The 27854-nt window shown below is 36.6% G+C and overlaps 2 protein-coding genes across 5 annotated transcripts in view; one reads left to right on the forward strand and one right to left on the reverse strand.

The window, feature by feature from the left end:
- The first annotated feature begins 1039 nt into the window (after nt 1-1039).
- The window catches only part of frj (farjavit), a 112113-nt gene continuing 85298 nt past the window's right edge, over nt 1040-27854 (forward strand). The window contains 10 exon segments of the mRNA XM_067769091.1: nt 1040-1142; nt 1238-1505; nt 1569-1618; nt 1621-1691; nt 2144-2345; nt 2513-2664; nt 2740-3101; nt 4157-4430; nt 4433-4569; nt 7312-7444. Of these exon segments, the coding sequence (XP_067625192.1) occupies nt 1040-1142; nt 1238-1505; nt 1569-1618; nt 1621-1691; nt 2144-2345; nt 2513-2664; nt 2740-3101; nt 4157-4430; nt 4433-4558 (1608 nt within the window). The 3' untranslated portion in view covers nt 4559-4569; nt 7312-7444.
- On the reverse strand, nt 7232-27582 carry Rchy1 (Ring finger and CHY zinc finger domain containing 1). Of its 4 annotated transcripts, none has more exons than XR_010949375.1 (8): nt 27230-27582; nt 19152-20507; nt 14799-14960; nt 13719-13877; nt 13381-13659; nt 11435-11534; nt 11064-11237; nt 7232-7472 (listed from the first exon to the last, which is right to left on the reverse strand). XR_010949375.1 is itself a non-coding variant. In XM_067764720.1 (7 exons), the coding sequence occupies exons 2-7, from the start codon at nt 20499-20501 to the stop codon at nt 11218-11220; spliced, it is 2070 nt and encodes a 689-aa protein (XP_067620821.1). In that variant the 5' UTR covers nt 20502-20507; nt 27230-27582; the 3' UTR covers nt 8467-11217. The 4 variants fall into 4 exon arrangements, 1 of the variants encoding a protein (XP_067620821.1); XR_010949373.1 differs by lacking the exon at nt 7232-7472 and adding an exon at nt 8467-11023; XR_010949374.1 differs by lacking the exon at nt 7232-7472 and adding an exon at nt 8467-11029.

The raw sequence follows: 27854 nt of genomic DNA on the forward strand, positions 1-27854 counted from the left end.
AATTTTGGTCGTAGAGCTTTTGTTTAGCTATATTTTTTTAAACTAATTTGTTAAAAATAAACGATTGTGAGCACACAAAGAAATCTATATGTAATACGGCACTATTGTGAATATTTGCATTGCATTACTGGCAGTTGCTATCATACGCTAGATGGCAACGCAAGCTGTAAGTTTTCATTGGTTGATAGTTCAGCAGATTTTTGGTAATATCTGATAAGAGACGTTATATTGGTTGCGAAAGATGCGCACGGGTCCGGCTCGTATGATTAAAATGCAAAAATCCCCGCTTGAAACCATGACGCATAATTCATTTAAAATAGGTTTTAAGTTAAGTTGCAGCTTTTTCGATAGGTAACTTATAAGAAATTGTATGAAGAGGCTGCAATTATTTTTAAATACCAGCGAAAGGTAAAAGTCTAGTTGAGGGGTCAACTGCTAATACGGTACCAAAAATATCGAGAGAGGTATCAGAGGACGCGTATTGACCACGACAACAATAACCCGAAGGCGGTAAAGAAAATTTTATCTCTGTCCGGAGATATTTTCAGTTGAAATTGGCGATTTTAATGTGGCTGTTGTAATGTTGTTGTACCAACAAAAAAATTGTGAATGTAAGTGTTTTGCGCGGATATAGATTTGATCTCCAAACCGGACCCCCAGGGTAATTGTTTATAAGTGCGGCCGGAGGCCTCCAACGCAGAGAGGTTTTCTGCATACAAATACTATGGATACCACCCCCGGTTTCGGAAGGACCCGCGGATCATTTTTCGGTTTCTCGTTAATATCTTTTGAACGAGTTAAAATTTTAATTTTCCTCCTTCGGATTATTAATACTGATGCCAAGACGCGTCGATGGACACCTCTCTCGATATTTTTTTTGGTAGCGTATTAGCAGTCGACCCCTCAACTAAACTATTACCCAACTAAACTCCGACTATGAATATGCCCAATTTTATTTTGATTATGACTGCGCAAGAATCCAAATCGCAAATTTTTCCAAACAGGACGGAGAGCGAAATCTAGCTGGAAAACAGCCAAAATGGCAACACTCGTCACTATCGGCATTTTCGATATCTCATCGCTAACAAAGCCCATTCTATTGATAAGAGAATTTACGTCATCAGTGATTTACGTTTGTTTTGGTTTGTTGATTAAGTCTCTTATCAGTTTAACAACAACGAGATTTAAATTGGTTTAATTAGTTATCAACCATAAATTATTAAGTATATACTCTAAGAAATAGTTGCAATAATTAATGTGAAAGTTACCAATATTCAATTATCAAAGAGGAAAATATTCTTCGATGACGTAATTTATGTTATTTGTTTACTCGGTTGCATTGGAGTGGGAGTTTACGTCAGGAAAATCAAGGACGAAGGACAACGTAAATTTTTTAGTACCAGCATTGGATTACTGGTGGTATTTTCTACATCGTATTTCTATGCGCTACACTGTGTTATATCGGCAGTGTTAGGAACGTTGGCTGTAATTCATGTGCACCCAAGGTGAGCAATATATTGGTATCAAATTCCCTTATATTTAGCTATGTTTTATTTTTATATTTTCAGCCATTGCCATGTGGTAACATTTTGTATTATGTTCGCTTATTTAATATTTTTCGCTTGGTAAATTGCTTTGGTATGCCAAGCTATCCCGGACACACAAATTTGATAATGATACTCACATTGAAGGTACATCTAGACAAACGTAGATGCGTAGATACATATTGATCTTTCTGATGTGTATTCCTTTTGTTTGTTGTTGTCTGGCGGCCACCGTGGTGTGATGGTAGCGTGCTCCGCCTACCACACCGCATGCCCTGGGCTCACACCCCGGGCAAAGCAACATCAAAATTTTAGAAATAAGGTTTTTCAATTAGAAGAAAAATTTTCTAAGCAGGGTCGCCCCTCGGCAGTGTTTGGCAAGCGCTCCGGTGTATTTCTGCCATGAAAAGCTCTCAGTGAAAGCTCATCTGCCTTGCAGATGCCGTTCGGAGTCGGCATAAAACATGTAGGTCCCGTCCGGCCAATTTGTAGGGAAAAGCAAAAGGAGCACGACGCAAATTGGAAGAGAAGCTCGGCCTTAGATCTCTTTGGAGGTTATCGCGCTTTACATTTTTGTTTTTTATTCCTTTTGTTTTAAGGTGTCGGGTATAGCTTTTGAAAAATCGCTGGCCTGGAAAAAGTTGCGACAACGTGATAATGAAATTGATGAAAGGCAAAGTTCTGATGATAATGTGGCTCACGATCAGTTTGTAGAAATTACAGATTATGACGTGGAACTACAGTCTGTAGGATTCGTTGAGATTTTTCATTATTGTTTCAACTACATTGGCATACTGACAGGTAAGAAAGTGTGGGATTTTGGGATACTATTAGAAACTGGGTGTCCTTTTCGCTGTCGGTATGTGTTATTAAAACGACTGTGTATCACTGATTTGTCTAGGAGCCAGCCACCTTAACTTCTCTTATAATATCATTTACCTTTTAAAGCAATTTTTCCCCACTTTCAGGCCCTTATTACCTCTATCGTACATATCTCGATTATTTTGAGATGCCATTCAAAGACTATGCTCCACATACTGCTTTAACAACTGAAAAACTCAGACAAGCTTCATCATAGTGTACACTATATCTGATTGCAAAGTATATATGGCCACTTGAGGTAAGTTATTTATTGAATATCAGCTTTAGTAGAGCAAAATACTAATATCAACCAAATTTTCCAGTACGCTTTAAGTATGAGTTCTATCAGAAGCGCACATTCTTCTATCGCCTTATGTATGTTTGGCCAACATTCTTCATCTTTCGTATGCGCATATATACTGGGCTAACTTTGAGTGAATGTGTTTGTATTGCTGGTTTTGGTGCTTATCCAGACGAAGCCGATGTGATAAGTGGTGAAGGTCCACGTAAACAATATACACATTTAAGGCGTGATGGTGCTAAACGAAGTTATAATTTTACAACAATTATAAATATGCGTGTGCGTGATGTGGAGACATGTTGGACATTTCGCGAAGGTATGAAACATTGGAATATATGCATACAATATTGGTTGGCGGTAAATGTTTATAAATTATTACCAAGGAAGAAATATCGGTGAGATTTATTTATTTGTTAATACTTTGTCGGCTGAGTGGAAAAAACGGATGAAGATCTCGATAACTGGCTCGAAAACGCTGGTTTAAGGAGCGGCCTAGCAGAGGCGTTGTCGCAAAGGCGCTTCCTACGGCAACCGGTTCTTTGTGGGTTCTTTGGAGTGACTCGGGATTTTTCCCCGACCAAGGGCTGTCATTTCAGTGTAACCCCATTTAATTTGTTCCATCCCTTCCACAAATTGTCATCCTCGGAACAGCTCCTTGCAGCTGGACTGCTCCATACCATCATGCTCCGAGAAGGTACTGAACCTAACCCCGGTCCCAGGCTGTGGTTCTGCTACATATGTTAACACAACAACATTAACACTTGATTCTAAAACGTTGTATCTAAGCAAATTTTTACAGGGTTCAAGGGGTTGCTGAGCGCAATTCCCAGTTCGAGGGGAATCCTCTTACAAATATGAATGTATCAAAATATACCCGAGGGGAATCCTATTACAAATATGAATGTATCGTACACATATTTAGCAGGCGAGGCTCTGCCGACCCCAAGTTCCTCATGGAACTAGATGGTGGGTGGGATGTTTACAGCTACTAGATTCACTACTGTGGTGAAAAACTTGGCTCACAAAGACCCCAAATACGAATTCGTGTAAGCCCCAAGAAGCGAGATATTTGGGAAAAACAAAATTTTATGACCTTTGGCCGTGATTATCTTAAGGCGCTCACACGCGATTTATTGTTATATTTAATGCCACCTTTATAATGCCAAAGTGAAGGCGTAGGCCAGCTCTCAGCTTCTTATCTCAAATGCCTAGATTTGTCCTTTTTACCTAAAATGACTGGACTATCATTTAAAAATAAAATAAATTAAAAAGAGGTTAGGCTTAGGGTAGGTTGAACTGACGGGTTTGTGATGTCCTCACACAGCCAGCTACCAGTACTTCAACCAGACAATCTTTAACCCCCACTAGATCGTGTGACTTTCCAACCAGCCGTCTAATGAGTATGCAACTAAAAATCGTTATACTTAATCAAATTCTTGTATCTTTCTAGAACTGTTCTCACGCTATTCTGCTCTGCTTTTTGGCATGGTTTTCGTCCCGGCCACTATATCTGTTTAATGGGTGCACCATTTTATGTGTCTTTAGAGGATATGTGGCATAAATTGGTGCGCAGTGAGGCCACTGGCTTGCAACGTTGCCTAATTGACATCCTATTTTGGATAGCGAAATTTTTTGCATTTAGTTATCTCGACATGGCCTTCCTCCTAACATAGTTTACTAAAATCTGGAAATATTATAGCTCAGTATATTATATTGGTTATGTGTGCCACCACACCATGCCATGATGTCATTGGGTATATATCTGAGTAAAAATAAGAAGGCAGCAGCGGCAATGGAAAATAATTTAGATGGCGGTAATGTTGATGCACGTAAAAAAAAATTGAATAGTTAATTCCTTAAAATGTTAGTTGAGTAGTATCTAAAATAGTACAAGTGAACATTTATATACACATATATATTTATGCTAAAGTATGTTATATTTTTATAAAGCTTTATGTGTTTATAAAAGAATTACTCCGAACTCATATGTGACCCGGCTTATGAAAAGGTGGCTTATGACTCAAAAAAGAAATTGCGAGAAACAGTTGTTAACAGCTGTGATTTTTTTTAGTCATAAGTCACCTTTTCATAGGCCGGGTCACATGTATATATTTACAAAGCTTTATTTTAAGTAAGTTAGAGAGCAAAGTTTGCAGCAAAAGTTCTGAGATATACTATTAATGTTAAGCACACAATATACTGTAGTTTTATGCACAAAACGAATTTATTCGAAGTACAAATTTAAACTTACACTGAAGCCCCGTAGAATAATCTGAACTGTTACAGTGCATAGGTATATAAGGGGTGTAACAGAGCCTTGATTCCGATACATAGGAACTTCCGATTAAGCGCATAAGTAGAAAGATTTTCCACTAAATTATTTCACTGATTGTGAAGTTCGGCACACATACAGAAATGTCTTATCATATATATTATTCCTAATTGCTGTTTTTATGTACGGGTCCCTTTTTCGCTCTTTGGAATCCAAACTATAAATACAGTTTTGGTTGTAAAGATGGAGATTAGCGAGGGTTATTAGCGAGCTTTTGACAATTTTGGTCGTAGTGCTTTTGTTTAGCTATATTTTATTAAAACAATTTGTTAAAAATAAACTATTGTGAGCACACAAAGAAATCTAAGATGCGCACGGGTCCGGCTCGTTTATATTTAATTTGTATTATGCCTCACCTTCTTCAAACTTTATATGCATATCTTGCACCCTGCTCACACTTCCGATTTCCGTACGCTAAAGCAATGTTGAAAGCTCCAATTTCGATTGCGGTTCCGCTAAACTCACTTCAATTAAATCTCTAATTCATTAACATTTGTATATATATCATACTACACACCTAGCTGAAAACAGCGATCAACTCTCGAAATCGCAATGTTTAGAAAACGCGAAAAACTCTCTGCCGCCCATGTGCGCCATTACTATTTTTATATTTTTACAAAGATTTTTCCGCTGATTAGTGGAGGTTTTAATAAATTGAGTATACTGTTAGGTAGATAATAAATTGGGAAGCCCGGTGGTACTCATAGGTGAGCGATATAAACGAATGGCTACCTCCGAGTTCCTTACAACGCTCAGAGTCCAGTCAGCAAGTGCACATTTGGCCCAAGAAATGCGCATAACAGTTATCCGGGATGACAGTGTGCTGGAGTATATATTCCTTTACCGTTAAACCACTGTATAGCATTCCATTCATTGTATTCTAAAAGGCGGCGATCTTAGCTGGGAAGTGTTAAATTAGAACCAATAAAAAAAAATTGTATTATTGAGGCCACTTTTTGACATGTGCGCCGTGAACTTACATGATTCGAACTATCTTTTCGGCACATCCAGGTAACCCCGCCGAATAATGACCAACGACTGCAACCCCTTGAAATGTTATCCCACTCATGAATGCAATGATATGATGATGACGTTGATGCTACTTTTAGTTACATATGTAAAATTTTGAATATATCTTACATGTATCTTTTTTTATTTTTAATATTTTTAAAATATTGTAACGAATTTCGGGAAATCTTGGTTATTGTAAACGTTCGAATCGCTAAATTGTCGAATAAATCACTTCAATATTTAGTATTGCAAACTGGTCTTTATTAAGATTACTTTGAGAGTAGTACTTCACAATTATACTTCACAACCAATAGCGTGTTTGAATCAAAACTGATTTCTGATTACTCAGCTTGCGCTGCTTTTATACTCTCCGTTGCTTCATGCGCATATTTCTACTAAAGTCTAAACGTTTCGCCTTCTGCTGTATCTCCTGCTTGGTAATTGAGCTACATATATGCGTGTGCATGTGTGAGAACCAACTTCGGCTGATGACTACATGTGTTTGTGAGTATCTCTTCGTTGCCTTGTATGTATGTGTATAAATGATGATTATTTTGATGTACACAAGAGCGTTGTTGTTGTGCCTTTATTTACTTAGTATCAGTTTAAATAAAAAATAAATAAATGTAAGGCGCGATAACCTCCGAAGAGATCTAAGGCCGAGCTTCTCTTCTCTTCCAATTTGCGTTGTGCTCCTCTTGATTTTTCCCTACAAATTGGCCGGACGGGACCTACATGTTTTATGCCGACTCCGAACGGCATCTGCAAGGCAGATGAGTTTTCACTGAAAGCTTTTCATGGCAGAAATACAATCGGAGCGCTTGCCAGACACTGCCGAGGGGCGACCCCGCTTAGAAAAATTTTCTTCTAATTGAAAAATCTTATTTCTAAAATTTTGATGTTGCTTTGCCCGGGAGTTGAACCCAGGGCATACGGTATCAGTTTAGTGATGCTAATATTCGTCACAATATGTATAAATTGTACTTTTATACTCAGTTTTAAAAAATATATTAGAAATAAGCTAACTGTCGTTAACTAAAAACAAAATTGCAACCAAAGTTCTATGTGTGATAAAAACACGTATTTATTTTTATTGATTGCCTAAATACTAGTAATTTCAGAGAGTACTAATCAGTTATTTTAATTTTTATTTATTTTGATAAAAAGTAATATGTAATAAAACTTGTTGACTATTAAAAATTTACGAACACAAAATTTGTTACAACTATTTTATTTTCTTTTATTTTTTATTTTTATTTCAGAGTGTATTCAATTCGTTTCATATACTCGATGCCAGCTCGAATAAGTTTAAAAGTGGAATATAAGGGTAAAATGATCCGCATTGATTCAGAAAGGGAATAGTCATTCTGACACGTAGAACCGACTGGACGTTGGGTGAGTATTAGATAGCACCTATTCAAATCTATAAAAATAAAACGAAACCTCCTATTCGTCGTATATGCTATGTTTCAATTAAATTTTATATTGCTTGGGTACTCTGGGACAGACTTTTTTCTGCCCTCTCATTTTCTCTCCCATTCTGTTCTTCTTTATCTTCAATTTTTCTTTTTATTCTTGTCCACGCCTTATTCCGCTTATCTGCGTCCGACTCCCCACCCATTCCACTTCCGCTCCCTGTCAAACTCCCATTCCCAGTAACACTTCAACTCCCACTCCCAAACCCAATCCCACTTTCACTCGAAATCTTATTCCTACTCGCAGTACAAACCCCATTCCACTACTAGACCCACTACCGTTCCCTCGCAGTTCCATTACCACTCCCTCTGCCACTCCCACTCAATCTACCTTTCTCACTTCAATTCCTCGTATATGGAATCTCTATACTAATACCCGGTTTTCCAGTGCGAGTTAAACTACAGTTAAAGTGGACTAGAATTTAACCCTGCCACTTCGGCCGCTTAAGCTGACAACTTTAACTGTAGTGTAAACTTGCCTTGAAAAACCGAGTATAAAAAGTAAAGACCAGCTTCACCTGCCGACCTACTTTGTTTGTATCCTTGTTTTTATAAACGCCTTTACAAAACTATATGAAACTAACGCAGGTACTACTTTCAAATTCGCAATCATTTGCACATATTAGATATAGATAGATAGTTGAAACGTTCTCCCGCATGACAATATTCCTCCCTTCGACATATCTACTCTGCCAGTAAGAGAGGTCATATTGAGACTTTTGCAAAAAATCAGGGACGGAAAATAATAATTATTTTTTTTCGGAGTCGAAAAAATCCTAGTCAAAAAATTGTCCTAGGTGAACATGTTTCAGTTCACAGGTATCCCTATAGCAATATCATGTCGAATTGCGCATCCTTTTTATTTTTCGAACTTTTTCCATAAAAGTCCACATACATATAAAAGTAAAATCTGTATTTTTATTTTTTGAGTCCGATAGAACGAGTTATTTCCGGACTTTTATTTTTAAGTCCGAGTTTAACTAGTTCTGTCGGACTCAAAAAATAAAAGTCCGAAAATAATTTTTATCTTGATCCAAATATATTTAAATTCCAAAATTAATAGTTTTGCAAGGAATGATATTATAAAAGAATAACAGTTTCAGCACCTGAAAAAAATATATTTTCTTGCCTCTTGATTTCCTGTGCAATGTTTGATAACTCTCTCTTCGCCGTATCATACCTCTTTCGCTTTCCCGTTTTTTTTTTACTTCTACTCCCACTTTCTCTCCTCTCCCTTAACCCCTCTTTATTTTACTTCACTTCCGTCCATTCCCTGGCTTCGTCTGCTTCCTATCTTTCCCTCGTGCTTTCTCCGGAAAGAAATTTTGCTCAAGTAATAAGCTAGTCAAGGAGGTACCCTTGTATCAAACTTCAAGCAAATCGTACCACTAACACCATTTTTTTAGTTGGTTGGGTTGGCCTCTGATCAACTTGCCTGAGAAAAGGTTCCAAATATTAAGCTTGTCGAAGTTCCAATAAAATCGCAACATAAATAGATTTTTTTGGAATAGGTCGGCATCTGATCCGCTTCGCGATTGGAAAAGTTTCTCAAATATTAAGCTAGGCAAAGTGGTCCGCTTACCGGACCATAATTTGAATTTAAAGTATTCTCAAATCCCCTTGAAGACATACACACACAATTCCATAAAAAAAATAACAAATTTTGGGAATTTCTTATATTTATGCACCTTCTGTTAACGGTTGAATCGCTGAACTGTCGAATAAATAACTCAAATGAAAGAGAAACTTTATTTTCAAGTGAAGCATCTTATTTGTCCAAACCAACACGGATTCCTACCTGCGAGGTCAACTGTTTCCAATCTGTCGGTCTTTGCCGAGGACTGCCATTCATGCTTCCGGAATGGCCTTCAAATTGACACGATTTATACTGATTTTTCCAAGGCATTCGACAAAATTTCTCATAGTATTCTCATTGAAAAATTCAGTTTTATGGGTCTTCATTCTAGTTTCCTTAAGTGGCTCAAGTCTTACCTGCAATGCAGGAGTTGCACGGTTGCTATAGATGGTGTGTTCTCAGAGCCATTCTGTGCTAAATCTGGTGTACCACAAGGTAGCATCTTAGGGCCTTTATTATTCATCTTATTCATAAATGATATCTCTTCTTGTTTCAAAACGTCTAAATATCTTTAATATGCAGATAATCTTAAAATTTACTCCGTGATAAGTAGATCACATGATTCGTTAGTGCTCCAAGCGGAGATTAATAACTTTTTTGATTATTGTGTTGTGAACAAACTCTCTCTTAATATAAATAAATGCCACAAAGTGTCTTATTCGAAGATGATTACACCGTTGGAGACGTGCTATTATTTAGCGGACTCATGCCTAACCGAGGTTAGTGAAATAAATGATCTAGGAGTGTACTTTGATAGTAAACTTAGTTTCAACACATATTTTAATTATATAATTTCTAGTTCTTTCGGAACCCTGGCCTTTCTCAGGCGCCACTGTTCTAACTTTTCAGATCCATATACTTTCAAGACTTTGTATTCTGCCTTTGTTCGTTCCAAGCTGGAATACGCAGCGTACATATGGAGACCATACCACGGAGTCCATATAAATCGATTGGAGGGTTCAGAAGTGCTTTATTCGTTTTGCATTACGCTCTATAAATTTTTCTGACCCGATTCCGTCGTACGTTGCTCGTTGCAGATTAATTGGTTTATTATCTTTATCTGATAGAAGATCGCTCTTGTCAATATCTTTTATAGTTGCCCTTGTGTCTGGCAAGATTGATTGTCCTTCTATGCTTCAGCTTATTAACTTTAATGTGCAGTACAGAAACTTACGGAATTCTGATGTTTTTCGTGTTGGAGTTAACAGAACAGTTTATGGTTCCAATGCCCCATTATGCAGAACGCTGTCTGAATATATCAAATTTTTTAGATTTAGATTTAACCTTTTCTAAATCGGTAATTCATTTAAAACTAAAAACTTATTTTTTAAGCAATCTTTAACTATCGTTTTATACTTTAATCTTAAGTGTCTGCTGTATTTTGTAGACATAAATTAATAAATAAATAAATAAAATAAATAAATATGCAGTATGGCAAACTTGTCTTTATTTAGACTACTTTGGGAGTAGTACAATTACAACACTCGCGTACTTCGCTAATAGCGTGTGTAAATCAAACTGATTAGTTATTCCTCAGCTTGCCTTGCTTTTATGCTTTCTGTTGCCTCGTTCGCATATTTCTCTTAACGTCTAGACTTTTCACGAACATGGAACAGTTGTATCGCATACTTGGTTATTTAGCTATGTGCGTGTGTATGTGTGAGTAACAACTTCTGCACTTAGCTGATGACTACATATGTGTATGTGAGATAATCGCTTTGCTTTAGGCTGCTGGTTATGTGTGAAATATTCTTCGTCGCCTTCTATGTAAGTGCTTGCTGTTTTTGTTGTTGTGATTATTTACTAACAGCATAGTGATGGTAATATTCGCCACAATATATATTTAAGATCTATGGGAACAACCTAAAACTTTACAATGAATACGATACTCTTGTGAATTCACCAGATATTTCAAGCGTCGTACTTGAAAATTAAAATTTTCAATATGGCAAGGGTTGCCGCCTTAAATTTTGAAATTAATTAATAAGCAAATCTACATATATTTCTGCCAAAAATTTGTGTGTAGTTGCTATATTTGCATGATAAATATTGAGTTGTTAAGCTGATGAGGGTTCATCTGAAATGAAAAGATCAAATACATTTAGTTAGGTTATAAACTAATTAAAGTTACAGTTAAAGCCATCTTACACGAATCGAGTTTCTGATATACTTTTTCTTTGCACTCAACGAAACTTACAAGGCAATTGAAAGTTTAAAAGTAAAAAATCGACCAGAGGCTCGACTGGTGTAAAAAAGCCTTTAGGGATTCTTTACCTGCAACTAATGATATGCGCCGCTTCACATCTTGAGTTGTATTATAGGCATCACATTGCATACACTTCAAACCAATAAAGTTGAATTTGGTCTTTGAGGTCTGACAAATTTATTTAAAAAATTTATTTTATTTTCGAACTAAGAAAATTCATATCGTAACGCTTTTTTAGTGTTCTAAAGTACTGAAGAGAAAGAACTCGATACATAATGCGACAGCCGGTGGTTAGCTTTCACAATCCTTTGAATCTATTAGAAACAATTTATTACCCCATACAGAATTTTGGCAAAAAAACGATGTTCGAGGCCAACTTTCCTTAATTCGGTGAGACTGACAGGGAAGCTTCGTCCTCGGATAAATATTAAATAATGCATAGTTTTATATTGTCCCACAAAAATGCACGTTTGTGCGCATCAAGAAGCTCAAATTTGTGTGCCATTACTTACGTAATTGGTGCTTAACCGTTTAAACGGTTATAGCCGTCCAACAAGGCGAGCCAGTCCCTTCTTCGCTCTGCCAACTGTCGCCAATTGGTCACACCAAAGGGAGTTTGAATCGTTTTCCACCTGGTTCTTCCAGCGGAATGAGGGCCGCCTTCTTCCTCTGCTTCCATAGGCGGGTACCGATACAAATATTTTCTTAGCCGGAGCATCATCTTTCATTCGCATAACATGGCCTAGTCAGCGTAGCCGCTGCGTTTTAATTCACTGGACTATGTTGATGTCTGCGTAAAGCTCGTACAGTTCATCATTAAATCTTCTTCGGTACTCGCCATCGCCAACGCGTAGAGGTCCATAAATCTTTCGAAGAACTTTTCTCTCTTTTCTTTGCCATAACTTTACAAAATCCACCATGTCATCTGTCGTTAATCTTACGAGCCTTCTGGGGAGGAGAGGCACAGAATATTAAAACCAGTTTCCTCGAGAAAGATCTATTTTGTATGTGGTATAAATGCTAGGGTCTGGTCTGTCCTAAGCTATCAATGCAATATGAACTCACATTGATGCAAAGTGTGTCACACCGCTCTAACCTTTCAAGCTAGTTGCCTTTGCAACAACAGCGTCCAGTTCTTCAACTATACACCATATCAGCTGCTGAGTGGAATATCACCCTTCCTCGTCTGCCATTTCGTAAACGCCATACCTCAGAATTTGTTTCGAAAATACCATCTCTGAGCATAAATTTAAAATTATTCCTGAAATTGGGCGTTTTTGCAAATCATTCTGAGGTGGGCGGTTTCGAAAATATGTAGCCGATTTTCGACTCAGCCGTCGATATGTTACTCCAATTTATGTCTGAACCTGAATACTTTGGATCCGGTAGAAAACTCTCTTTCGGTCTTGAATTCGATCGGTAACTTGAGGTTTAATTTGCTTTTAACGGCGGACAAAGAAACGGCTTACTAAATTAGACGTAATTAAAACCTTTTTCGGTCAAAAAGATTGTGAAAGATCTTGAACTTCATAATGAAGTTATTATCTCAATCCATATCCCTTCAGATGTCACATTTAAACGACAGTTAAGTTTGGATTATCTTTACAATAGTCTAGGCGTAAGCGGGACTTGATCATTGAAATAAAATAAATGGAAAGCGTAATAACCTCCGAAGAGACTTTAGGCCGAGCTTCTCTTCCGATTTTCGTCGTGCTCCTTTTTTAATTTTTCCTACAAATTGACGGGACGGGAGCTACTTGTTTTATGTCGACTCCGAACGGCATCTGCAAGGCAGACGAGTTTTCACTGAGAAGCTTTTCATGGCAGAAATTCACTCGGAGTGCTTTGCCAAACACTGCGACCCCGCTTAAATAAATTTACTCCAATGTGAAAAACTCAGGATCGTCGACGCTACTATCACACCACGGTGGGACTTGATCATTACTCTTCTTAAAAGTCTATACCTTGACCATACCTTCTACTTTTCTCTCACAACTTTCATTCCTTTACCTACCTTGTGACAGTCATTACAAAAAATGTGCAGTTGCTCATTTTCATATTTCTTCGGCACCGGTAATGATACCGCTTGCGCATCCAAATACTCCCACAGTGCAGTCATATCGATTAACGATGTCTGACAAATGGGACATGTATAATGTCCCGAATTGAGTAGTTGATCAAAACATGTCTTATGTAATAAATGACCGCAATCGGGTATATGACATGGAATGCGTGATGTATGTATATCACCCAAGCAAACTGGACAATGGGAACGTGATATATTTTCAACGCACTGCAAAAAAGAGAACAATAAAGTGGCAGGAAATTGAAAGGTGTTTAAAATTGGCTTACTCGATGCCCATCAATCTTCAATCTTATGGGCAAGCACATGTCACACACGCCACAATGAAAGAAGTTCTCAGCACCACCAATACGACAAATGCCACAGCCATTGCAATGATATTGCTTCTTATCGGTATCGTCAAACAAATTGCAAACGAGACAGATGTACTGTGAATAAATGTATTAGAAAGAGAAAAGTAGTTAGGTTTGTTTGTTCTAATGGTGTGTTCAATTTATACTTATTATATAAGAATTCATGAGCTTAACACCGGCTTATAATAATTGAATATTCAATTATTATGTTTTTCGATTCAAACTCCGTGAAACCTTTGATAACATTACGAAATTGCCTGATGATGAATTCGTGGCGGTTTTCAAAATGGTACCATCGCAATATGCCAGTAAATGCTTCTTTCTTTCTTTTCAGTTTCTCTTAGAAAAATATAATAATGCTATGTTCAAACAGAAAAATAAATTGAGGCTATTTCGATTTAAATTGAGTGGTGTTCATACAACTCTATTTAGCTTACACAATAGTAATTTGATAGCTGGTTGGCTCATCTCTGCAGTAAGAACATGTCTTTGTTGAGACTGTCAAAATGTGCGTGTTGGTATTAGGTGAATGGAATGGAATGAAAACATAAAATTTTGAAATTTTTGTGTGTTGTAAGAAAATGTGTTCAATGTCTTGGTTTCATTTTGATTTTGCCATCTTCTTTTAACAATCCCTACTACAGGGAAATGAAAGACATAAAATCAGCTGATGAGATGAGCCAACCATATAGTTCAGCCATGCGTAACTGACTTTTAAATATACTCGATAAACACACTTTACAATGTTGCATTTGCAGTTTGAAACAATTTATTACGCAATTTTTTTTTAAATTGGCAATTTATTATTACAATTTATTATATGACAAATTGCGTAATAAATTGCCCAAATAGTATAAATTGCCAATTTGGTGTGTGTTTAATTGAATATTCAATTATTATAATCCGGTATTAAGCTCATGAATTCTTAAATGAAAAGAAATTAGTTTAATCAATATAAGTACATGGCAGTTGTCAAGTTTGAAAAAATGTCATTACCTTGCCAAATCGTGTCCCACATGCCTCGCACTGTTCCTGTACTTTCTGTCGTTTATTGCATTCGGAGCAAATTAATTCAGTTAAAGTTTTACGATCAAAATGATGCGATTCGTTCTCATCATGGCAAAAACGACATTTGTAAAATTTGTTACAGCAGGGAGTCTGATGAGAAAAGAAGATAAAAAAATATGATAGTAAGGATTAGTTCCAATCTCTTCTAGGCAGAAAAAAAAGCCGGAAAATGACGGCACTGAGTTTCCTTATCTTCATCGCCAAATACATGTTGTCATGAAATCAAATACCAAATCTCAGAAAAGCCAGAGTAAACCGGGGGGTTCCACAGGGTAGTGTTCTATCCCCGTTTCTGTTTAATTTTTACATATCAAAACTCCCTTCCCACCAGAAGGAGTCACAATCATTTCCTATGCTGACGACTGCACGATTATGGCTACAGGACCTGACCCTTCAGTTGATGAATTAGTTTCTAAAATAAACAGCTATCTCCCCGATCATTCCGGGGTTTTCACCTCGCGCAACTTGGCATTATCACCGACAAAATCCACGGCCACCCTGTTTGCGACGTGGAAGGAACAGATGTCGCAAATATTGGACGTACGCGTCGATGGTGTCACACTACCGGCTGCCAGTCACCCAAAGATCTTAGGGGTAACGTTCGATAATACTCTAACCTTCAAGGCGCATGCCACCGAGATTGTTTCTAAAATACAAAGTCGCAACAAAATTCTCAAGTCGCTTGCCGGCAGCACATGGGGAAAAGATAAAGAAACGTTGCTAACCACGTACAAAGCAATCGGCCGGCCGCCTGGTCTTAAAAATACACACTGGAAAAGGCTACAGGCCTGCCAAAATGCTGCAATCAGAACTGCTACTGGATGTCTCCTTATGACTCCCGATTCCATTTACATAGTGAGGCCAGAGAGCTCAATATTAAAGAGCACAATGAAATGCTGAACAAACACTAAACTGTCACAAACCAGGACATCCTAGCAAACAACTGCTTTAATTAGCACCGCCTCCACGGAGATTAAGGCAACATCTCCTAAAGCACTATGACGAGATCCGGCACCTGCCAACACTGTCGTTTGATTCAGGCAAGCACAAGCAGGCCCTTAGCCACATGACACCAACCATCTTTTCAATTGTAATGTGGAACCTACGCCTCTAACACCCATCTCCCTATGGTCCGCCCCTGTTGAAACAGCCAGTTTCCTTAGACTCCCGTTAGAGGATTTCGATGACAATTTGTGAGTGCCCGTGCCCATTGAATGAGGCGAAGCACTGTTAATACAACAACAACAAAAAGAGTTCGATGTTTCCGAGTTTCCTTGTCTTCATCTCCCCAAATATGATTTCCTGAAACCTAATATCAAATCTCAGAAAGGTAGAGTAGTTCCAGTCTTCTCATGCTTCTCTAGACAGAAAGAAAACAAGCTAGCCGGAAGAAGATATCAATGGCTCTGAGCTTTCTTATCTCAACTCGAGATTAGCTAGGAATTTGTTTTATTGAGCTCACCTAGCCACTACTAAGTCAAAGAAACTGTTCTATCTCCAAAAATAAGAGCAGACGATACGCCCAAACGGCTGGAAGCTCTTCAGCTGAGATAAAGCCGCTATTGTTCTTGGCCAATACATCGCTACACTTCAGTTGCGTCTCCGACTGAAACGTCGGTTCCACAAATTATTTTGTGAACAAATCACTTCGCTTATCCTCCACAAACCCTTCTCTCTCTCGTTAAATCCTTCCGGCTAGTGAGATGGGCTCTTTATCGGAAAGACACTGGTGAGTCCGCCGTCACCGTACCTATGTAGCAGGCTACCAGATAATTCAGGCGCATATTTTCATCTGTAAGGGATCCACCGTGTCGCATCGGTGCACCATTAATTGATTCATTGACCGTTTTTGACATCGACGCATTGGTTAAAGAGCCGTCAGTCAACTGGATACCGATACGCCGGTTATTAAACTTCGGCTTAACATTCCCCTATTCACCGATCATATCTGGTTCTGCTACTTGCCTACCCACCCACCGCCCACCACAGACCACTGGGGCACCTATAACCATCCAGCTTATATAGTTCGCTAAGCCGATATGTGCTTGAAATAAATCCGAGGAAATGTATGTTTGTCGTGGAAAGTGACTAAGATCCACGAGAGAGAAGGCGAAGGCCTTGCATACAAAACCGCTGATTGGCGCGTGGAGTGAATGTCACGTATATGAAGAATACCGCGAATCAGCGACAGGGGTTAGGGTTCACAAGAACTCACAACCATAGATAGATCCTCAGCATTTATGCATAAGAATGCTCCTTGGGGGAAGGAAAAGGTTTTACAAATAAGTTTTCTTCAAAATCTGTAGCGAACTATTCGCTGTCAGTGGAAAAAGTCTAGAAAGAAAAGTTACCTAACAATGAACTAATGATAGCGGTGAATGTTGGCGCTCCTCAAGCCGAAATAGATGTCGCAGGAAGCCAATCTCAAATACTAACACACTTCCTGTGTTGATAACCACATCTCCTGCATCAAAATACTTTAATCGGAAGAGGTTATACCTACGGAGCCTTAAGGTCCGCTGGTGGTACCAAAAAAGGTCATTGTAAATGCCCAATAGTGTAGTCAATGTAGTCGAGACATAATAAGTATTAAAGATTGAATTCCTTCAATGCTTGCACAAAGAGCCACTTCGGTTTAGGTAGAGGCAGGCCAATAAATACATAATGTGAACCTTACTCTATTGCTAGGTTATAAAATAACTTCTGGTGTTTCTTGTTCGGTCGGGCATCTCTGCGCAGAACAAGTAGAATTAGAGGGCTACGATAAGGCACCCATTTATTTCTAAGTGCATGCATTAGATTCCAATAGCTTCTCCGCGTAAACAGCAGTCTCGCCGGCATACCAAACACTTCATCCACACCGATATCTATTTTTAGCATATTAGCCCTTTCCATCTATTCTTTCTGTTTTGCAATTATCGAAGTACATGGTTTCGCGCTATTGCGTTACCTCTTCCCGTTGTAGTTTAAGAGGTGCATGTCTTGGCAGCGTTGCTTTATTGTCTACTGGCCCTAGAGCTTCGTAATTTTCCTGCTCTTTCCGTGTTTTTAGCGCAGACTTGTCGCCTTCAGCCTTACCGCTAACTCTTTTTTACGCCAGAGGGCTCTTGCTTTTCAAACCGCCTGCAGTACCGCGGATCGCTCTACTGTTTCGCGGCTGTCAAGCACTGCTGCCCAGTGCTGTGAAAAGAACATCTCCCTCTTTTTGTCTCGTACCTCTTGCTTTCCTTGCTCGGGACCGGAAGCAGTTGCTCACGTATCGAGCTCACATAACAAGCTAGATTAGGCCCCAAGTCCGCCCTTTTTTGCTCTAATGAGCATGCGCTGCTATCTCTACGTATAAATGCAAATCAGTTACTTACAAAGATTAACCAAATTTGCAATTTTAGAACTCAAACTAAAAATAATTAAATATTGAATAAAGGCAAATTGTGGTGTTAAGTTTTTTAACGGTACTTCCAAGTTTCATTTATTTATATGTTTCCCAACATCAAATAACTTTCATGATAAGTGCGAACGCATTTTTAAACGGTTTTATTTAGCTTGAGTTGACAGGCTGGCTGGCTGGCTGGCTGGCACGTATTTTGTAATTGAAATTAAGTAACTTTCCGATAAGCTACAAGCTTGAAGCATGGAATATAGTTCAGAACCCGATGACAATGCAATAATAAGAAAAAAACTCCGATAGATGGCGCATGGATCGAAATATTTCACAAAAATCGTATTTGTGGTCCGATTTGGTCCATATTTGGAACATGTGTATTTATTATGTGTTCCAAATATGAGCCAAATCGGACCACAAATATGATTTTTTGAAATATTTCGATCCATGCGCCACCTATCGGAGTTTTTTTCTTATTATTGCATTGCCATCGGGTTCTGGACTATATTCCATGTTTCAAGTTTGTAGCTTATCGGAAAGTTACTCAAATTTCATTTAAAAAATTCGTGCCGGCCAGCAAGCCAGCCAGCCTGTCAAGTCAAGCTAAATAAAACCGTTTAAAAAATAAATCATGGCCGACCAGAAGAGAGAACGGTTATACTTTGTAAGTGTTTTTATCATGGTTGGAGGTACCGTTGAACTTCGTTGAAGTCGCATGCGCCATCCAAGATAAGCAGAAATAGCTTAAAGTAACCTTTGAGACCAACTCTTATACAACCATAAATAAATTGATAATAAAACAGAGGACAGGAAAAGCCAAATCAATGGCTTGTAAGCTTGAGCCAGAAAAAAAGGGTTTCAAAATAAAAATAAATTAATAAAAACCAATCTGGACTCACCACAAACATAGCACGACGCTTGTAATGTGCGCAACCACAGCGCAAATCTGCATCGAAATTGACGCTGGATAAAGACGGCGGCATTGTTGCTGAGTCAGGCATCGGTGCTTTGACGACACCAGTAAGTTTTGGCTTTGACTGTTTTTGCAGTTGATGTTGTTGTTGCGGCTGAATTACGACATCGAATGAAGCAGTCTTTGGCGGTTTAGTTGTTATAGTAGTTTTTATTGCTGTTTCAATTGAAGTTGCTGTCATGACCTGTGCTTTTATTGGTGATGTATTCGTTGCAGGTTGAGTGCAAGTTTCACTGTAGATGGCGACTTCACCATCTCCCCCACCTCCTCCAGCATCTTCGCTTTTATTATCTCTGCAAGATTCTTTCTCAGTTTTTATTTTGTTTGCGCTTGAAAGCAACTTTCCTTTATTATCTATAGTCCCGTTATTGCTGGGTTTGTTGCTGTTGCTCTCCCTACCAATATTATCAATTTGAAATGAAGCTGGCGTTGAGACTAATTTGCGCAATGTGAGCTTTGCCCCTGTTGCGAACTCATTTGTTGGTATATTTGTAGTTGTTGATGTTGCAATTTTCTGTGCTTTTACTCTTTTAATAGCTATAGCTTTCTTATCGGTTGTTTTTGCTGTTTGTTTCATTGTTGTGATTTGTGTGGACATTGTCTCAGCTCGTTCGGCTATCAGTTTTTGCTGCGTCTCGTTACTGTTGCTGCTGCTAAAGTTGTTGTTTTTATTCGTATTCACTTGCAATTTCCGGCTGTTGTTATGCTCGCTATCGTACATTTTATTGCAGTTGTTACTATTGTTGTTGTTTTTGTTGTTGCCATTTGGTATGCCATATTTGTCAATTACATTCTCGGTTTGCGTTATCAATGTTTTCGTTTCTATCTTCCTGCCATTAAATTTTTGTTTGCTTTGCACATCGTTTTGTTGTTTATTATTGTTGCAATTGCACAATTGTTGTTCTTCAATGTTCAGTAATGATTTTAAATTGATTTGATTGCGTTGTCTTAGTGTAGACAACATTTGTTCGTTTTCTTGATCGTCTTGTGGTTCTTGTTTTTCGTTTCCTCCTTCTTCTGCTTTTTGTTGCTGTTGATTTATTGTCGCCAATTTTTTGCCAGAATTAATAAATTTTGTTGAGTTTGATTCGACATCACTTATTTCTGTTGTTGTTGTTTTAGCGCTTGCCGCTTTGTTCTTGAGTTTACTTTCGCTCTTAGAACTATTTGTTCTTTGCTTGCTACAAATACTGTTATTTGTGTCGTTATTTGCGTTGTTGGTGCTTATGATAAATTTATTTGCTGCTGGCATCAGTTCACTTGCACGATTCTCCATTTCTTTCTTTTGCAGAACATTTTTTACATATTGTATTTATGTATTATTGTTGTTTTAAAATAATTTACTATTGTATCAGAAATCTCTGGAATTTCTTCTAGAGACATTTAGCTTTTTATGCGCGAGTTTATTTTAAGCGTGAGATTGTTGTTGTTCTTGTTAGTGCATATTGGGTTTAGTTTTATGTTCAGAACCCAATATCGAAACTATTTCCACAACTTTTTCGTTTTTCGTGATCAGTTCACAATATTATTGGGAACATTTTCTTGTTAATTTTGGAAACAATTAAATTGACTGTATCTAGTTTGAACTGCTGGTCAGTGAGAACCTCACAAAGACTGAATGAGTTCATAGTATATCCAGACTTTGAGTACAACTTCAATTAATGTATGCTCGAACTTACTTAGTGTGAACTATTCTCTTAAATATTAAGCTATTATTATCACTAGATCCCAAAATAGTTCAGAAGAGCTTCAGAAAAACACTTTGAAAACCATCTGAAAAAAATAAAAATATATATTCAATTTTAGAACCGCCACTGTTACTGACAAACGGAAAAGGGTGTTCAATATTTAAAACATTATTCTAGGAGTAGTTGGCGATTTTTAGCATGGAAATTGTAGTCTGTCGAAGCCCTTTTTCTTGAAACAAGACTTGTTAAAACATTTTTCAAAAAAAAAAAAAATGTTTGGGCGAGTTTAAAAGAAGGCGAGGTCGACCAAACGAAAGGGGAGTGGAACCAAACGCGGGGCTGCAAAGTGTCCAAGATCATGTGTTGTGCCGGAACCATTTTCACTCAAACGATAACTATGCAACTATTAAAATATTTCTAAAAATTATGAGTTTTGGATCTAACGAGTACTATTTGCCCTAGCGACACATATCTAATTAATCTGAATCACCATTACAGAGATATTGTGATTTAAAAAATGAGTTTCGCTCACGGATCGTAAAACGTAATACGAGCCCAGGTCTTAAAACTTTATACTAACAAAGCTACTTATCACTGAGAGGAGGGGACTGTTGGCTAATGATGAGTATTCTGACTAGACACTGCCTTCTGGCGCCACAGTTTTTAAATCAGGCCTTTTCAGAGATAGCAGATGTAGGAAGTAAGGGTTGTAGGAGGAAATGATAGAGCATTGTAAAGATTCTAGTATTTGCTAACATAAGTTCTGGTTTCTGGCGGGGTTTTTCAGTTGTTGGTCGGTGAGCAAACTTGTGCTAACACTATGAACTCATTCAGTCTATGTAAGGTCCTCACGCAGCAGCCAGTTCAACCTAATCTAACGTTTTACCAATTGACATGATCACAGTTGTCACTGACGCAACACGAAAAAAAGAACACAGCAGTAAGTTTATCTGCTGGAGATATACTGCGATTATATCTTTCATTTATTTATTTGCAAATAATTAGCTTTTTAGTAAATAATAGTAAATACCGCACATGTATGTACATTAGACTGGGTCGGTCCGCAAACGGAATAAAATAAATGCAAAATACCGACTATAGAAAATAATAATTTTCTATTTAATTTTGATTAATATATTTTAAACTTTATTTTTTAAAAGATATTTTTGATGACTTAAAATATTTTAATTTTTTGATAATAAAAAATAAATAATATAATAAGAATAAATTTAAAATATAACAAGTATATTTGTTACAAGTAGATAACTCTACATATACTCCCTTTGGTGGTTAACCAAATATTTAAATATTTATTTTTTTTAAATATTATTTTATTTATTTTTGAGTTTAAATATTTTCCAACTAATTAGAATTTTCTTTTTTGAAGTTATTCAAAAATTTTAAGTTAACACGAAAACTCAATTAAAAATTATTTTAAAAATATAGTGTTAACTACTTTGTACTCTTTACTTTAATTTTTAAAATAACTTTTAACGAATTATTTTCCAACTAATTAGAATTTTCTTTTTTGAAGTTATTCAAAAATTTTAAGTTTACACGAAAACTCAATTAAAAATTATTTTAAAAATTAATTATAGAAAATAATTTTCTATTTAATTTTGATTAATATATTTTAAACTTTATTTTTTTAAAAGATATTTTTGATGACTTAAAATATTTAAATTTTTTGATAATAAAAAATAAATAATATAATAAGAATAAATTTAAAATATAACAAGTATATTTGTTACAAATAGATAACTCTACACCGACCCTGAATAATAAACATTTTTTTTACGTTTGCCAAACTTTTTCTTCACTGCAAGTTGGATATGTGATATATGATTTTTAATATTGAAATACCACTGTTTATAATGTCCTTTTGAGATTCGCAGTCATTTTCACATAGTCTTTTCATCATAGTTTTGACAAACGAGCAGCGTACTTTCAGTGGCTATAATTCGTTTAGCAGATAAGACTATATGAAACCAACACCAGAGCTCAAAAGGTTATTGAAAGGAAACATAGAGCTTCTTATAACATATCAATTTAAAAAAAACGGATGCCAATCACCTAAGTTGCAATACAAAAATTTAGAATGTAAAGGATACACAAATTTATTTGAATAAAATTTGGCACTTAAGTAACATTTTCTTAGAAAGATCTACTCGCTACAGCTTTTTTGATCATATTGGTACTATTCCCATATACTTTCGGTGAGATTAACTTAGGCATGTTGTGATTCCTTTCAGACTGTGTCCGAACTGTTTTATGATAATTTTTTAATTGTTTACTGCTCGTTTAGGGTATTACTTTTGGATTATATTCGCTGTCATTTCGGGTTTGTTTTTAGGATGCTTCCTGCATTATTTACGTAATTTAATTATCTTGGCGCCAATTTTGAGATAATTGCGCTAGCGTATCGCGATTGTTTGTATCTGGCCAATCTCCGGATCATTTTGTGATTTCGGAATCCCATTAACATTTCGGGATTACTTCAGAACTGTTTTGGGATTATTATGATCCGAAGATAATGTCAAATTATGGATTGTTTTTGGGACTATGCCAAAGAAAATTCAAGTTCAATTTGGGGTTGCCTTTGGTACTATTTACAGGTTGTTTTCGATATAATTTTGACTTTGCTTATAGCTAGTTTCATGACTGTCTGCAGATTATTGCGCAAAGTTCTCTATAAATATTGAACATAATATTTCATGATTGTTTCTAGAATAATTTTGGGATTGTCTTAAGATAATTTCAGAACTATCTCAGAACTCTCATCGGATTATATTTTAATATTATTTGGGTTACCAGTTTGAGCGGGTTTCGGAACTATTTCGCGATGGTTTTGGGGACTGCTTTAAGTAACATATGCCGACTATTGCAGAATTATTTGCCACTACCTGGGTAATATTTAAATCATTCATTCAACCAACTCAATAATACCCTGTATTTGAGACAGTTCGGGTCTCAAGCATTTTTTGAAAAGTGGGAATTGCACAGCACACAAGATAAATGTAAAGTTTTACTTCAACGAAATTTAATCGTTTTTTTCGTGCGGACGGCTACAAATTAAAGTATAGTTTTAAGTAAATAGGAAAAAACAAGCTCAATAACATGTTGCCTGACCCTAATACATGTGTTTGTACAGCTAATTCATAAGCCTACGTATTTACTTCATTATTCATTTGCTTATTTGTTTGTGGATTTTCATTGCTTCACTTGAAATTGCATTGAAAAAATGTTTATTATCAATTTACTTTAGTCGTGCTACCGTATTTTTTTAAACGGTTTTATTTAGCTTGACTTGAGGCCGGCACGAATTTTGTAATTGAAATTTAAGTAACTTCCCGATAAGCTACAAGCTTGAAACTTGGAACATAGTTCAGAACCCGATGACAATGCAATAATAAGAAAAAAGTTCCGTTAGGTGGCAAATGGATCGAAATATTTCAAAAAATCGTATTTGTGCTCCTATTAGGCTCATATTTGGAACATGTATTACATACGGGAATAGAAATCGTATATGTGCTCCGATTAGGCTAATATTTGGAACACATATTACATACATGAATAGAAAGTAAAATATGGAAAAAATCGCCACCAGGTGGCGCAATGATCAAAATTAAAAAAAATTTTATTTTATGAATTTTCGAAGTTTTTACAGTGTACTTTTTATTAGCTCCATCGCCATTTTTTATTTTTTATTTTTGGATTTCAAAGTAGGTGTGGGCAAAAAGTCTGATTAGCCTCTTGTTTCATCAACAATTAACGAAAATTGGTGTGCCCTAAGATCCAACACTTTTTTTATAATGCCTTATCTGATAAGTGAAACGCCATTGTTCTGCTACATTTTAATGCCAACAATTTTTTTGGTAAGAAATCCATTGAGGTAAATTGAAAATTATATAAGGATTAATGAAGATGTGGAAAACTTTGGGGGTAGTGTTGTACATTTTTCCTCCATGAAAAAGAAACAAAAGTACCAAAATCTTGGTTATCGCCTAAAAAGGGCCAAAATTGAGAAAAATGGACCAGCGGACCAAATGAGGTTGGAAAGGACCATTTTTGGTCCAAATGGACCAAAGTGGCAACCGCGGCCTTAACCTAAAATATGTGATAGTTTCATACAGGGATGCACCTTAACGTTAAGCTAATCGTTTATCAAAAAATTTCCACCGTTTCCGTTGAAACACTTCGAAATATTATCGATAAAGAAATTATCAAGATAAATTGTATCTCGTTTTTAACCGAAACGAAAAGCTTTTGTTAACGTTAAAAACGTTAACGAAAACGTGATACTTTATGTTTGAATTATGCTGGCAATGCTATAGCCATGGTGAAGCCGTAAGGTGGCATCAACGAGCGCACATACACACACAAACTCTATGTAATTTGTTTGTGTAATTCGTTGGTGGTAATGTCAAAAATACTCTGAGAAATGTTCGTACTGTCAAAATTCATGAGAAAAGTTGCAATCAGCTTGGATAATGCTTTCACCTTTATTGACTCCGCCATCAATCAGCTTTGCCAGCATAGTTTGAAATTAATAATCAACATAAACGATTTGATTTCGTTTTGATATGGCAGAAAACGAAACGAAATCATTTCGTTAATTTGACGATCTTAACGTTAATAAACGAAACGAAATGACTTCGTTTCGTTTATTAACGTTGATTATCGTAACGAAATGATATCGTTTCGTTGGTTAAGCATGCCTGGTTTCATACAAAAGAATAAATAGCAAACAATTAATAACAAATTGCACGATTCATAACTCACTTTGTCAAAATGTATACAAAACAAAAAGTAAAATATACAAAAAGTTAATAAATTTACCAACTCAAATATTTATAGGTTATGCTTATGGCGAAAAACCAAAAACAAATAGGCTCGCTATGGTACGGTAATGCTTTTGAGCTATGGTATGGTACCGTTGACCAATTACATTGATTACTTTCTATAAGGTTGGTAGGTTCAGTTGTTTTATACGGCTATGGATATGGCATGTTTGCCAGGGCCTTAAAGTTTACTAGAGTTTAATCCTATCTCTTCAACCGCTTAAACTCAAATGAGATACAAAATTTCATGGTCATGGCAAGGTTAAACTCTTTCACTTTTAACTAAAGTTATAACTTGCACTGAAAACCCGAACTTAAGCAGACATCCACATCACATGTTAACCCTGGTATTTAACCGACTGTGTTCTTACAGGGTCGTTGCACAAGAAATAATGAGATGCACATTTATTTCTTGGCAAAAGCAGGGCTCAATCGTGCACGCTTGCTAAAAAATCTTTGTGTAACAAAGCATATGAGTTTTCTTAAGACGTGGATACTAATTTGTTTTGTTGATTTTCCGACAGGGTGGATAATTGATGTATGTAGTTTATTGGATCGATTTTCCGTCGTCCCTTGGTTGGGAGACAAAGCGGTTTCGGAAAAATGACACTGATGATGGCGCAACGCCGAAATCGCGTTGTCTCTAAACCAAATATCACAAGGGATGACGAAAAATCGTTTCAATATACACCAGGTGAATACTACTTGAGAAACACAATTTTTCTTCATGATTTCTTTAGCGTTTTTTTCTGAGAATTTTTTCATTTCTCGCGCTTAAAGCTAAAATTTGGAATTATGCCGCTATTCTAAAGATACGGTCGGCATGTGAGCCTGGTAAAATCTGCCGACCACTTTTTGTGTGAATTTTTTAGGAATGAGCTAAGATTTTTTGTTTGTTTTTGGGTTCATCCTAATACACAAATATGTGTGAGTTTCAATACAAACGCGTCTTAATTTGAATAATTTAAGAATGAAATTTGCTAATAACTAAAACGTCACAGCGTATGCCACTTTCTTAAGTAAAACTTTTTTATCAAAAAAAAAACTTCACACAATATTCATTAAATAAAATTTATTTCAATTAATCAATTCACCGCGCACACAAAACACAACAAATTACTCCTTCCAGCTCGTTTTATTTGAGTTAAGGGCCTGACAAAGGATATAGTCATAACGCCATAGTCATAACCATATTTTTACTTATCCATATCAATTGGCATCAATTATTGGTGCCTTAACCTAAAAATCGTAAAATTTTCATAAAGATGAATAAAACGCAAAAAATTATGAACATATTCCACAAACAATAAGTCTCTTAGTCAAAACGTATCCAAAACAATAAATAAAATGTACAAAAAGCTAATAAATTCACCAACTCAAATATTTTTAGGTTATGGATATGGCGAAAAACCAATTGGTTGGCTATGGTATGGTTATCGCTAGAGCGTTAGCATTGACCAATTACATTGATTTACATAAGGTTGGTTGGATCAGCTGTTTTATATGGATATGGATAGGTCAAGTTTAAACGGCCCTTTACGTCACGTTTTTTGTTTACGTCCGAATGATCGCGCGGCGTTTCATCATTTTATCACTACTGATTTTATTATTTCTTGAGTATTATTAACTGCTGGAGCACACGCTTAGTCAAATTCCTACTGCTTGCTTGAAGCTTTTAACAATCACTGATGTTTTAGTTGACAATTTGCATGAGCGATCGCGCCACCAGCAAAGATCGTGTCAATATCGCTAACTGTAGTAGATAGAGCGTTGAGTCATCGAAAGTTTGAGCTTGAAAGAGTAAAGCTTCTCAGTATCAGTAAATGTTACTGTTATTCAAAACTTTTTGTGCTCTTGTGTCCAACGGTGGGGTCTTTTCTGTCACAACTGAGGCGACGCTACGATCGCGCGTCATTCACTCGTCTAATCTCTCTCATAAAATTTTGTTTTATGAAACTTGTGTGGGAGCTCACGTTTGTCTACCTAAACTCAAATAATTAAAATTTTATGGTATGACGTAGAAATAAAAAAAATAAAAAAACATTGTTAAACGTGCTTTACTATGCGATGTGCAAAAGCCGGTTCAGTTTGTGGTGCGCA

Source organism: Eurosta solidaginis, chromosome 2, assembly GCF_040869045.1.
Source record: "Eurosta solidaginis isolate ZX-2024a chromosome 2, ASM4086904v1, whole genome shotgun sequence".
In the NCBI taxonomy this organism is placed as follows: domain Eukaryota; kingdom Metazoa; phylum Arthropoda; class Insecta; order Diptera; family Tephritidae; genus Eurosta; species Eurosta solidaginis.

Coding starts and splice junctions, on each gene's coding strand:
- Rchy1 (XM_067764720.1), bottom strand. CDS start 20,501: ATGGAGAATCGTGCAAGTGAACTGATGCCAGCAGCAAATAAATTTATC. Junction 14,961..19,151: donor AGCGTCGTGCTATGTTTGTG/GTGAGTCCAGAT, acceptor TTTTCTCATCAG/ACTCCCTGCTGTAACAAATT. Junction 11,238..11,434: donor GCGCATATCATTAGTTGCAG/GTAAAGAATCCC, acceptor TTTTCATTTCAG/ATGAACCCTCATCAGCTTAA.